At 33.5% G+C, this 13712-nt stretch overlaps 2 protein-coding genes across 5 annotated transcripts in view; one reads left to right on the plus strand and one right to left on the minus strand.

The window, feature by feature from the left end:
- Positions 1-2987, minus strand: part of LOC129808233 (protein diaphanous) — a 30059-nt gene extending 27072 nt beyond the window's left edge. For all 4 annotated transcript variants that reach the window (XM_055858044.1, XM_055858045.1, XM_055858049.1 and 1 more), the window contains exon 1: positions 2410-2987. In XM_055858044.1, coding sequence (XP_055714019.1) covers positions 2410-2695 — 286 coding nt within the window. In that variant the 5' untranslated portion in view covers positions 2696-2987. The remainder of the gene's footprint in view (positions 1-2409) is intronic.
- Positions 2988-8599: 5612 nt separating this feature from the next.
- Positions 8600-13712, plus strand: part of LOC129808245 (ATP-dependent RNA helicase DHX33) — a 67931-nt gene continuing 62818 nt past the window's right edge. The window contains exons 1-2 of the mRNA XM_055858067.1: positions 8600-8875; positions 8951-9338. Of these exons, the coding sequence (XP_055714042.1) occupies positions 8655-8875; positions 8951-9338 (609 nt within the window). The 5' untranslated portion in view covers positions 8600-8654. The remainder of the gene's footprint in view (positions 8876-8950; positions 9339-13712) is intronic.

Genomic DNA, 13712 nt, shown 5'->3' on the forward strand with positions numbered 1-13712 from the left:
ATGTCTAAAGGGATCAGTGGGAATGGAAAGTTAAGATTAGCCAAGTGTGTGTTGTATTTGCAGAGCGCAACTTCCAAGTAAAACATGCATCCCCTTCATCCCAAACTCTAAAGACGAGTCTGTTGTACGAAACAAAAGAATCCAAGACGTCACCGGGAAGATTGAACTTTGCATAACACTGGTAAAGAGGATTCTCCTGCAAAAATGTCTCGACTTGAAAAATAATTTGTCAGGAATTGGACGAATATTTCATTGACAGTGAGTGGATTGGATAAGGAAAAGGATATAATTATGTCGATGGTGATCCGGAAATCGTCGAGAAAATGCATCAACTTGTTCCAGAGCTTTCGGCTCAGTCTCTAAGCCTTCATCTGTGGTTAAATGTTTAGATTCTTTTCTGAGGGAGATTCATTAAATTTGGTCAGGATTATTAGAACCGGATGGAGGAAAAGAATGGTGACACTTTCTGAATTATTTAACAGTTTTCACTACTCGTTTTTCACTACCAGTGCTAACAAAGACTAGCCCCCAGAGACACCACATAAATAAAATGAGAAATTGTAAATGTGATATAGTTAAAATTGCTAAATTATTGGGAAAGTGGCACCAGTTTTCTTCTATGTCTAGTCCAAATAATTCTGACCAAATTTAACGAATCTCACTCAGAGAAGAATCTAAAGACTTAACCACTAATAAAGGCTTAGAGACTGAGTGAGCCGAAAGCTCTGGAAAAATTTATGCATTTTCTCTGAGTGATTTTCATTTTCCGAAAATTTCCAGATCTCCATCGACATAATTATTTTTTACGTCGGTTTGATTTACAATAATATAAATTAGGTACCGCTGAAAATTACAATTCTTTTCATCCTCGGCAATGTCTTCGGATTATTTTGGACTGGAGCATGCGATTGGAAGAGGCAGAAAAACACCCACAACCAGCAATGATAACACAGAATTATGAATCTTATGGCCTTTATAGCTTCTACATACTAGACAAATTTATGTCCATATGGAAGTAAATTCCCTACGCTTGTGTAGGAAAAATTATCAAATATTGACATATTTTTCTTAGTGTGTAGAGACCATTAGGGAAAGAAACTTAAGATTTCGGTGAAAAAATTCATAAAATGTAAAAAAGTATATTTATACCATTTTCGAACAAAATATATTGTATTTTAAGGAATCAAATATTAAAGATTTCTCAATTTCAAATAAATAAAACAAATATTAGAAAAACATTTCTTAAATTTTCTTCTCGAAAAGTACTAAATACAGATAATCTCTTATTTTCGGTACCTCTGAAAGTGTCCGGTAGCTATGCGACGTTTTAAGATTGGAATACATAAGGGCAGAATCACATTGACAATAAAATGCTCGCCGTAGCCTCACTGTATTTCGTTAATTTACGCATTTACGCATTTTCATTGCAATTCTTACTCAAATTTTCTATTACCGTATTACATTATGTCATGCTCGGTGGCACTAGGTGAAAATAATATAAGAAAATTGAAGAAATAAAATGAAAATTCGATAAACGGTGAGCAAAAAAACTGTAATCGCATTTTCGTTTTATTTCATCAATTTTTTAATATTATTTTCACCTAGTGCCACCGAGTATGAGATAAGGTAATACGGTAATCGAGAATTTGCGTAAGAATTGCAAAGAAAATGCGTAAATTTACGAAATACGGTGAGCACTTTAATGCAAATATGATTTTGCCCTAAATTATAAAATTCACAACTCAGGGTTGCACCGCAAATCTCGTTTTCTGGACAGAGCCTGTCAGTAAAATTACGAGATTTGACATCTCGTTCATAAAGTTGCATAGGAAATCTCTTAAGGTAATAGACAATTAGACTAATAGACGAGATCTGTTATGTTGCATCGCTCCGTTAATTTCTTTAAAATAAATTTAGTTATATTTTACTATTTAATAATTTAGATTATTTTTAGATAAAAAAGTTATAGATTGTCCATAAAGGCGTCTACACATTGGGAGCAATTTTCGTCAAAAATTGCGTTTTTGACAGAAATTTGACGTTTCCCCCTACAACGCTGCAGGGAATTTCCTTCAAAAAAGCAATTTTTGACAAAAATTGCTCCCAATGTGTAGAGGCCATAACATTTATTATTATTATTATTGTCTATTTAATTTTTTTTACTGATCTTCGTCTTTTTAAAAATAAAACATGAAATAACCTGATTAGTATCATTCATTTAATTTTCAATTAATCTGAGTGAAATTTTCCAAAAAATATTATAAAAATTGCAGATAGCGACAGTTGGTCTTTTTCAAAATTTAAAAAATGTAAAGAAATGAAGCTTAATTGTCTACGTGTCAACAATGCCTTAAAAATGTCAACAATTGCGCCCAACCCGGAAGAAACGGCCACCAAAACAAAACTCACCCTTGGTATGCATGAGAATCATTTCGCGCTTCTCCTCGACGCTCTTCAAGAGCAGTGGCTGTCGCTTGTCCTTGGGGATGTTCATGTCCTCCAGGATGTCAAGGAATTTGTGGGTGATCTCCTCTGTCGTCATTCTGTACACTTCGGCCGTCAATTGCTGCAAATCACCTTCCGGCTCAGAAATTGGGCGGCCCCCATTTGAACTGGACGTCTTGCCGCGCAATTTTGGCCGCCCAAACAGTGTATCCATGATCCCACTGGGCTTCGACCGATCATGCCTCGACATCCTGTCCACTGTTATCTAACGCCTCTATCTCCAAAAACACCCAGAGATTACCTTTCCGTGGCACTTGTTGCAGGTGCACTTCTTCCACAAAACACTCACTTTTCGCACAATTTTCCCCACTTTCTCACTGTCCGGGGGCAACGGCACTACACTTTGGGGATCCTGAGGGAGACACTCTTGCACATTCTGAGATAATCAAGCTATTTTCGAAGAGATCTTGGGGGCATTTCTGTTTTTTTCACGCAAAATTCATGATGTCACCATCCGTACTGACAATCCAACTACAAAATGTCTCGGGATCTTCTAACGAAGTATGACGATTTTGTCGGCAAAGCGTCGCCTTGTCCGCAGACATGTCTGACGTGAGGGATTTTTATTTTATTATAAAAAAAAATTGTTAATAAAGAATATAAAAAATAAACTTATTTACATAAAAAATTAGATATAAAAATATACAATGATTTTTACTAAATAGCATTAAACACCAGTGGAACTTTTTTGATGTAAATAAATGTAAAGATTTTCACATTTTTCATGTTAAAAAAAATAAATTAATTGTCAACGTAAATATTCTGAAATTTGTCTTGACAAAAGAAATTTTTTTTTTAGCTATTTTTGTCCCTATCGCTCATAGAGGTAAAAAATACACCGAATCAGACTCTGTTGGATTTTCTAAGGTTGTTAAATGTAAGACATTTTACTGATTTTGTTTAATCGGTTTCATTTTTATTGCTGATTTTCGGTCAGCGAAAACTGTCTCGTCGTTAAAGGGTTAACTCATCCCTTTCTCAAAATTAATACTTTATTAATATTTAATTGAAAGAGATAACAAAGAACAAAATTAATTATTTAATTTATAAATTTGCAAAAATAAGTATCTAATATAAATTTTAAATGTAAAACTGAAATTGAAAATTTAACTCTTTAAAATCCAAAGTGGCATTTTACTCCAATTTTAAATTTAGAGCTTCATAGTAGGAATTCTATTCAATATTATGCTAAAGTGATAATACGTATGTATAGAAAATTTAATTAGCTTTCGTTTAGTGGAAAGAAATATTTGATAAATTTTTTATTGTTTAAAAAATGAGCAATAAACCAAAAAATGGGAGTGGAATAGCAGATTGGCGTAAAATTCCACCATTTTTTTTATATCGTCGGTTAGGGCCTCGAGTGGGTCAGTGGATAGAGTAGTAGCTCTATGACTGCGAGGTCTGGGGTTCAAAGCTGAGCAGCAGCAGAAAAAGATTTCTCATGCCATATCGGCTTTGAATTCGTCCAGTGAATGAATGAATAGTAATGTCAATGGTGCATATTGGCAAAAAAAAGTGAACCGCCTAAACAATAGAGGCTGGTACGAGAACGAGTTTCGATGTGAAAGTGGTACTTCAATCGATACAAATATTCGCTGTCACTGATCCCAAACACACCGAGAAGGGATGCTGTGATATAGTAACGGCACTGACTGCTCACAGAGCTGTGATATAGAGCGGCTACCCGTATCGGGGGATAAGATAGAATAGGAGTGGGGAAGCATAAGGGGACCAATTGGTGGCCTGGATGCATCGGAATATCCGAAAATGGAGAACTGACCCCTGGCAAAATCTTATCTTTGTCCCTATCGCTCATAGAGGTAAAAAATACACCGAATCAGACTCTGTTGGATTTTCTAAGGTTGTTAAATGTAAGACATTTTACTGATTTTGTTTAATCGGTTTCATTTTTATTGCTGATTTTCGGTCAGCGAAAACTGTCTCGTCGTTAAAGGGTTAACTCATCCCTTTCTCAAAATTAATACTTTATTAATATTTAATTGAAAGAGATAACAAAGAACAAAATTAATTATTTAATTTATAAATTTGCAAAAATAAGTATCTAATATAAATTTTAAATGTAAAACTGAAATTGAAAATTTAACTCTTTAAAATCCAAAGTGGCATTTTACTCCAATTTTAAATTTAGAGCTTCATAGTAGGAATTCTATTCAATATTATGCTAAAGTGATAATACGTATGTATAGAAAATTTAATTAGCTTTCGTTTAGTGGAAAGAAATATTTGATAAATTTTTTATTGTTTAAAAAATGAGCAATAAACCAAAAAATGGGAGTGGAATAGCAGATTGGCGTAAAATTCCACCATTTTTTTTATATCGTCGGTTAGGGCCTCGAGTGGGTCAGTGGATAGAGTAGTAGCTCTATGACTGCGAGGTCTGGGGTTCAAAGCTGAGCAGCAGCAGAAAAAGATTTCTCATGCCATATCGGCTTTGAATTCGTCCAGTGAATGAATGAATAGTAATGTCAATGGTGCATATTGGCAAAAAAAAGTGAACCGCCTAAACAATAGAGGCTGGTACGAGAACGAGTTTCGATGTGAAAGTGGTACTTCAATCGATACAAATATTCGCTGTCACTGATCCCAAACACACCGAGAAGGGATGCTGTGATATAGTAACGGCACTGACTGCTCACAGAGCTGTGATATAGAGCGGCTACCCGTATCGGGGGATAAGATAGAATAGGAGTGGGGAAGCATAAGGGGACCAATTGGTGGCCTGGATGCATCGGAATATCCGAAAATGGAGAACTGACCCCTGGCAAAATCTTATCTTTGTCCCTATCGCTCATAGAGGTAAAAAATACACCGAATCAGACTCTGTTGGATTTTCTAAGGTTGTTAAATGTAAGACATTTTACTGATTTTGTTTAATCGGTTTCATTTTTATTGCTGATTTTCGGTCAGCGAAAACTGTCTCGTCGTTAAAGGGTTAACTCATCCCTTTCTCAAAATTAATACTTTATTAATATTTAATTGAAAGAGATAACAAAGAACAAAATTAATTATTTAATTTATAAATTTGCAAAAATAAGTATCTAATATAAATTTTAAATGTAAAACTGAAATTGAAAATTTAACTCTTTAAAATCCAAAGTGGCATTTTACTCCAATTTTAAATTTAGAGCTTCATAGTAGGAATTCTATTCAATATTATGCTAAAGTGATAATACGTATGTATAGAAAATTTAATTAGCTTTCGTTTAGTGCAAAGAAATATTTGATAAATTTTTTATTGTTTAAAAAATGAGCAATAAACCAAAAAATGGGAGTGGAATAGCAGATTGGCGTAAAATTCCACCATTTTTTTTATATCGTCGGTTAGGGCCTCGAGTGGGTCAGTGGATAGAGTAGTAGCTCTATGACTGCGAGGTCTGGGGTTCAAAGCTGAGCAGCAGCAGAAAAAGATTTCTCATGCCATATCGGCTTTGAATTCGTCCAGTGAATGAATGAATAGTAATGTCAATGGTGCATATTGGCAAAAAAAAGTGAACCGCCTAAACAATAGAGGCTGGTACGAGAACGAGTTTCGATGTGAAAGTGGTACTTCAATCGATACAAATATTCGCTGTCACTGATCCCAAACACACACCGAGAAGGGATGCTGTGACATAGTAACGGCACTGACTGCTCACAGAGCTGTGATATAGAGCAGCTACCCGTATCGGGGGATAAGATAGAATAGGAGTGGGGAAGCATAAGGGGCCCAATTGGTGGCCTGGATGCATCGGAATATCCGAAATGGAGAACTGACCCCTGGCAAAATCTTATCTTATCTTATATCGTCGGTTCCGAAGAAGACTATTGTAAGTCTACTTTCAATAGTATAATAAGATGGTATCATTGGAAGCAGAAATCTTAGATCTATATTCCCAGAAAAAATTTATGTTGATTATGATATTCCTGCAAAAGTTACAAGAAAAAAACTTAAAATCAGCGTGCCCAATTATTGAGTTTTTTGCCCACAATTTTGCTATAATTAATTTAAAAGTAGTGTTAACCAGAAAATATTCAATGCGTAAGTATGATAAAATAGTTTCAAATTCAAAAGCTGAAACTATACTAATTGCAGTTAAATTAATGAAAATAAATTTTAGCTGTCAAACTTTAAACCTCTTTCCTGTAAAGTTTACATTTTGGACTTACAATAGTCTTCTTCGGAACCGACGATATGGAGTTGGCATAAGAAATGGACATTTGAATGGCTTATACTACATAACTTAAGAAATGTTAACATTTTTTGAGTTTTGTCATGATTCGAATCGAAACAATCGCAAAAAATACGTTAAAATATTAAAATAATGATTAAAAATTAAGTAATAAAGGAAGAGCACCCCGGCGGATCGGAATGTTAAAAGACATACTTGATATTTAATTGAAAATATAAGCCTCAAAGTACTATTTGGTCTATTTGGTATTTTAGTGTGTGCCCATCGGTATATTAGTGAACCCTTTAACTATATCTGTACATTTGAATTTTAAATTTTCACAATAAATTTATAAAAAATAGATGTAGTCGTAACTATGTAGGGGAGACCGGAGTACCAATAGCCAGGGGTAGAATTAGTCAGTGGATTTTTTCTCGTTTTTCTTAATATGTACATCGAGCAAAGTATTTTTTAATGAAAGTAGGAACACATCCCCATATTGCCAGAAATATTTATAACTCTGATCCTGTTATCCTACAATTTAGAAGCATTTTTATAAAATGGGTATAAAATTGTAATTTTGATGTTACAGTTTTTGGACCTGCATTTGGTTTTCTGAGTTTCTAGTCAAGATGTCATAGTTTTACTTCGTTTCTGGTTTAATAAAATTAATTTAGAGATATTTTTCACTTGGATAATATAATTATCCACTCTTTTTTTTATATAAGATGATAAACACTGAAACAGCCCTCGGGGCAGTTGTAGCCACTCTTCCGTGGCAGGCTAAAACTATCAATGATTTTTCACTAATACATGGATAATTGTTAGATGAAAAAGTACTATTGATATTCCAAGCAATATTACCATTTGTATGAGCAACTTGAGAAATAGATTTTTTAAGGATGTTTGCATCAATTTTGCCGCAATTATACTTAAGTGACATATTTAGCATCAGTGGGCTTCAGTGTATCAAGTAAAACAATATTTGGTATCTCCAATTTGAAATTTCGTATGGAAAACTGGTGGCAATTAGTACCCCAAAAGTAGCTATATCTATCCAGGCCGGGGCAAGTGTAGCCATAATGCTAGGCTAAACAAATTGCTAGGAAAAAGGAAATGCAATGGAAATTGGCTTTTTGTTACGAAAATCTGTAAAAATTAACCTTGGTATTTCTTGTCAATTTTCAGAAAATTTATATAAAAATAACAAGGAAATGGGAAAATATTTACAGTAGACTCTCGCTTATACGTGGACTCTTTTTCCGGGTGACATAAAAAAATCCGTGAGACAGTTGAATTTAAAAAATTTTGTTGACATATTTCCCCGTTTTGGGTTTTTTTGTTAAAGCAAATGTGCTCTATCTACTGTTAATTCTTTCTCATTGTAACTTTTTTGGACAGTACGCATGTTTAGAGAGAATGTCGATTCAATCAGATCAGAATTCACTCCATAAATTTGCAATGTAAACAAAAAAATCGTTAGATTTCAAACAATTTGATGTGTATCACTCTCAAAATCCGTGTGACATTTCGGTCCCGTTCCACGGATAAGCGAGAGTCTACTGTATTGGAAAGTTAATTTAAGAACTGCTGTAGAAGTCTTACGGAACGAAAATCTATTAGAAAAATGTTTTTTTTTGTTGAGAATATCAACGTTGGCATTTTATGTGTAATTTTTCTAGCTCCGGTTTTAATGTGTTAAGTTTATGTTAATTTTAATATGAAATTGAAAATTAAAAAAAATAAAAATTGTCCCAATTGTTGAATAAGAATTTTCAGATTTACAAAGAGTGTCTCGGCTATGAGTAAATGCAGACGAGGTAGTTGATGGGTAAAGCGACGAATCGTGTAGTATGGGTTCCTGCCACTAGATGGCAGTCCTCTCCGCGTCAAATTAACTGCACTGAAGTTTTGCAAAAAAAACGCTTACACAAGAAAAAGTAAATAAATAACAGCAGCACATGTGCTTGGAGAAAAATGAATCAGAAACCGGGATTTTCGGGGAATTTTCACAGTGGCAAGTGCGAAAATGGCTATAAAATCAACATTAATGTGAAAAGGAAGCTTAAACAAGTTCTAAGTGGTGAAAGTGAGAAGAAATTCCGCGGGGAAAATGGCCAAATGGGGAAAGTGAAAAAGTCTGGAGCGTCTCTGCAGGAACAGAGGCAGTCCCTGCCACTGTTTCCCGTCCGGGAAAGGTAAAGAGTGTCTTTTGTTGTTGAAGGGATAGAGAGGGATAGATTGTAAGGGAATTTTTGGGTTTTGCCTTGCAGTATAATTGAGCAAATTCGGGGAAGTGACACATTGATATTTCTGGGTGAGACGGGTTCCGGAAAGACCACGCAGATTCCTCAGTATGTTCATGAGAGTGGTTTGACGCGGACTGGGATGGTGGCAGTGACTCAACCAAGGAGAATTGCTGCCATCTCAGTGGCTCAGAGGGTGGCTCAAGAGAAGTTCTGTCAGGTGGGAGAGATTGTGGGCTATACGGTTCGCTTTGAGGATTGTTCCTCGGCAGCCACGAAGATTCGATACATGACAGATGGATCTTTGCTGAGGGAAGCCATCAGAGATAGGCTTCTGATGGCCTATTCGACGGTTATTCTGGATGAAGCTCATGAGAGGACCGTCAATACGGATGTTCTCTTTGGAATTGTAAAGGTAAGGATATTTTTTTTCTTGGCGCAATAGCTATTAGAGCCCTGCACGGGTCGAATTTTTGGGTTTTTTTTTTCAACCCGCATCCGCAATGGATTTGACCCGTAGCCGACCCGACCCGTTGAAATTTAGTGTTGCCCGACCCGACCCGATCCGCAAGAGTATAAATTTACCCGTCTCAAACAATAGTAACCCGAAAATTATTAACCCAATGAAAATCCTCGCACGCCATTTGAATTAGGGTATAATTGAATTAAAGTGATCAATATAAGTAATTCTATCACTGAGAGAAAAAAAAGATTAAAATTTAATTTTTTCTTCATAATTTCAAGCCTTTTTAGGGCTTAAAAAATATTAAGATTTTTTTATTCTTAATATTAGTCCTATAAAGAATAAAATTAAGTCGGAACTGAAAATAAGATTTTTTTCGAATAACTTTAAATCTTTTTTTTTTAGAAGCTAGCAGATTAAATTTAAGACTGCAGAAGATTAATTTCAAGATAAATTTCGACTAATTTCAAGAATAAAGAAGAATAGAAACAAGTCATTATGCAGAATAAAATTAAGTTTTATTTTTCATAATTCTAAGAGTACATGCAGTAACTGCTTCCTCATAATTTTAACACTTTTTAGGTGTAAAAATATATCAACATTTTTTAATGTTAATTTTACACCTTTTTAAGAGTAAAATTAACAAGAAAAAGGGTGAATTTAACCCCTAAGACACCTAAAAAGGGTAATATTTACACCGATTTCGGATCAATACTACAGGGTAAAATTAACATTTCCGGAATGTTATTTTAACCTTTTCGGATTTCTCTCAGTGTAGGATTTTTTAAAAATATATTTTTTTTAAATTGATTAAGCTTTGGCGAAGTTTACAGAAACATAGAAAAACGATATGATAAATCAAAGAACAATTTATGTGATCGGAAGAGTATATATGAATTGAATGAAGTAATAAAGTAATCTGACGAAGACAAATTAATATTTATACTAGATCCAAGAATTACGCACCTGATTACTGATTACTAAACGCGCGAAACTGAAAAACACTATGCTTGTTTAAAAAAAAATGTTTAATTAAGTTAAAATTTTTGAATATTCTGACAATTTCTTGAAGAACTCCGGGTAAAAACCAAAAAGTCCTTTTTATAAATACAGCTCTTTTAGACTTAATCAAACGCAATCACCTCTAGGTGCATAATGCCATTTCCCTAAATTTTTTCGGGCGCGAAAATACGCTTATTCCCGGTATAAATATAGCAAGATAATTTTTCGAATTTCTTTTTAAGTCTTCCACGATCGGACTTCTACCCCAAAACTATATTTTCTGAAATTTAATAAAGCGACAATATTATTTTATATTATGAATTCTTAGACTTGTTCAGGAGTATAATTTGTTAAATTATATCCTTGAAATATTTTCTCATAAAAATAAGCTCAAATTTATTCTTGTCTAAAAATATATTCTCAATTATTAGAAAAACTGACTTTTATTTAATTAAAAATTTGATTCACTGATACATATATAAAAGTAGACCAGCTATTGTATAGTCTACTAATATCTGGCTATATAAATTGACCAATACTCATATTTTTGATCAAATTCACCATGTTATGTCATTAAAATTAAATTAATTTCGTTAAAATTGTGGTCAAAATACGCATGGATGAAGTATAAAAGGGTTAGGATTGCGCAGAAAACACGCACAGTTAAATCATAAAATGGTTAAAATTGTGCTAAAAACACGCATAGATTAAGGATAAAAAGTTGAGATTGTGCTTAAAAACACAAACAGCTCAAACAAATAAAAGGAGAAAATTGCGTTTAAAAACATGCACAGTTCTAACAAAAAGCGGATAAAATTGCGCTTACACCCAGCTTAGTCATAAAACTGTTAAGATTTCGCTTAAAAACACGCACGACTCAACCACAAAACTACTAAGATTGCCATTAAAAATACGCATAGTTCAATCTTAAAACGGTAAATGCACTTAAAATCACGCACAGCTCAATCATAAAACGGTAAATGCGCTTAAAATCACGCACAGCTCAATCGTAAAACGGTTGAGATTGCGCTTACCGTTTTAAGATTGAGCTGTGCGTGATTTTATGCGCATTTACCGTTTTAAGATTAAGCTGTGCGTAATTTTAAGCGCATTTATTGTTTTATGATTGAGCTGTGCGTTATTTTAAGTGCATTTACCTTCTTGTGATTGACTGTGCGTGATTTTAAGCGCATTTACTGTTTTATGATGGAGCTGTGTGAGATTTTTAACGCATTCACCGTTTTATGATTGAGATGTGCGTTATTTTAAGCGCATTTACCGTTTTAAAAATGATCTGTGTGTGTTTTTAAGCGCATTTACCGTTTTATGATTCAGCTGTGCGTGTTTTTAACCCTTTATGGACGATTGGAACGCTGGTGTCCCATAAAGAAAATATTTTTTCCTCATTACCTAGAGTTATTTTTTTCTTATGTCTGTACATAATTGTAAAGTAGAAGGTTTAAGGAATCTAGAATATTTTTTGCAAGTCTCTAGCTATTTGCTATGTAGTATATATTTAAGCTCAAAAATGGCGAATTTTTAAATTCTCAAATTTATAATTGATTTTATTTATTTTTTATAATTTCCTATTTTTTTAAATCAAAACCCTTTTGGCAATAAAAAATACAATACTCATACGTAATATTTTTCATTAAAGCGATAAATATTATTCATTGGTATTGTCAGAAAAATTACTTAAATTTTTGGGCTATTTTTGTCCCTATCGTTCATAGAAGCACAAAATACACCGAAACAGACTCTGCTGGACTCTCCAAGGTTAGATGTAAGACTTATCATTGATTATGTTTCTCAGTTTAATTTTTATTGTTGATTTTCAGTCCGTAAAAAGTGTCTCGTCGTTAAAGGGTTAAGCGCAATATTAACCATTTTGTGATTGACTTGTTTCTTGATTTAAACTTAATCAGAACTGTTTTGTACATCGTCTGTAACAGCGCAATTTCAATCGTTTTATATTTGACCAGTGCGAGTGCGAGTTTAACTACATTAAAGTTTAGAGAATTTTATGCTGAAGTATTGCGAGGTTTAAACACTTAGGGGAAACTGGGGTACCACCAAACACTTTTGAAAGATGCGATTTTGACTGAATTTCCTAAGAAAACTTTGAATTTTAGAAAAATGTTGCTTACCCCATGTTATAGTCTTAGGTATAGGCTGCATGTTAATGTATACAAGGATGATGTGAAGCACTTCAATTTTCCGTTAAAAGGAAAATTGTATCACCATGCATTTTTCGCTTTTTTCCAACCACCCGGCGCTACCCCCCGGCATGAGGCCTCCGGAGTTGAAGCCTCTTCCGTCTCACTCGCACTCACGTTCAAATGGGATTTTTCTGCACTCGTAACTGTTACACGATATTATTCAAAATTGAGGAGTGCCTTATGTATAAGACTGAATGCCTTATGAAGAGGGATAAATATACTAGATTTTAGTCTAAATACTTTTTCCTAACAAACACTGTGAGATAAGTTTGGAGCCAATTTATATTGACTAGCCAAAAGCCCAGAAAAATGCGAAATACCTGAATTACAATCCAACATTGAGCCACTATCGCATTCACAAAACATTTCACTAACAAAATAATAAACTGAATCACGCTTTATAATGCTTAATTAGTAAATTATTAATTATTTTCGATTCTTCACATTTTTCCACCAAAATATGGGGAAATGTCAAATAACCCTATAAACAAACCAAATAGGAAAGAAAAAAAGACTACCAAGGAAATGTCGGTGGAAAATTCCACTGTCTCATTCTGTGAAATTTACACACATTTTGCATTTTGGCATGACAAAATAAAGTTTTCACTTAAATTTTTTAATCCGGCCAACAAAAAATCTTTTATGGATTAAATTAACAACAGTATTTTTAACCAGAAGAATAAAAAACAATATATTTGACAATATATTGAAAATATTTTAATTATAATGTAATATATTATATTATATTTATATTTTATTAAAAATTCTCTTTCTCCCTAAGCACTAGTATGCAGAGGGAGAAATAAAAAAAATATTCATCCTCCTCAAAAATTCTCTTTATTAAATGAATTATTAAATTGTGAATATGAATTATTTTATTGCTAATTATATGAATCATTTTATTGTTAACGTAATACTTTTCTTTATAGTTCTGAATTAAGGTTGTAACAGGCTCTAACCTTTAAGAACAATGAGTCTTAACTTTGTTAAAATTAGTATATCGTTTAATACTTTTTTTACGTACTTTGTCTAGACATAATTAAAATAAAGCGGATTGCAACAAAAAGCCAACACACGGAAAATTTATATTTTTTCGCTGATTACC

Source organism: Phlebotomus papatasi, chromosome 3 (assembly GCF_024763615.1).
Source record: "Phlebotomus papatasi isolate M1 chromosome 3, Ppap_2.1, whole genome shotgun sequence".
NCBI classification, from domain to species: Eukaryota; Metazoa; Arthropoda; class Insecta; order Diptera; family Psychodidae; genus Phlebotomus; species Phlebotomus papatasi.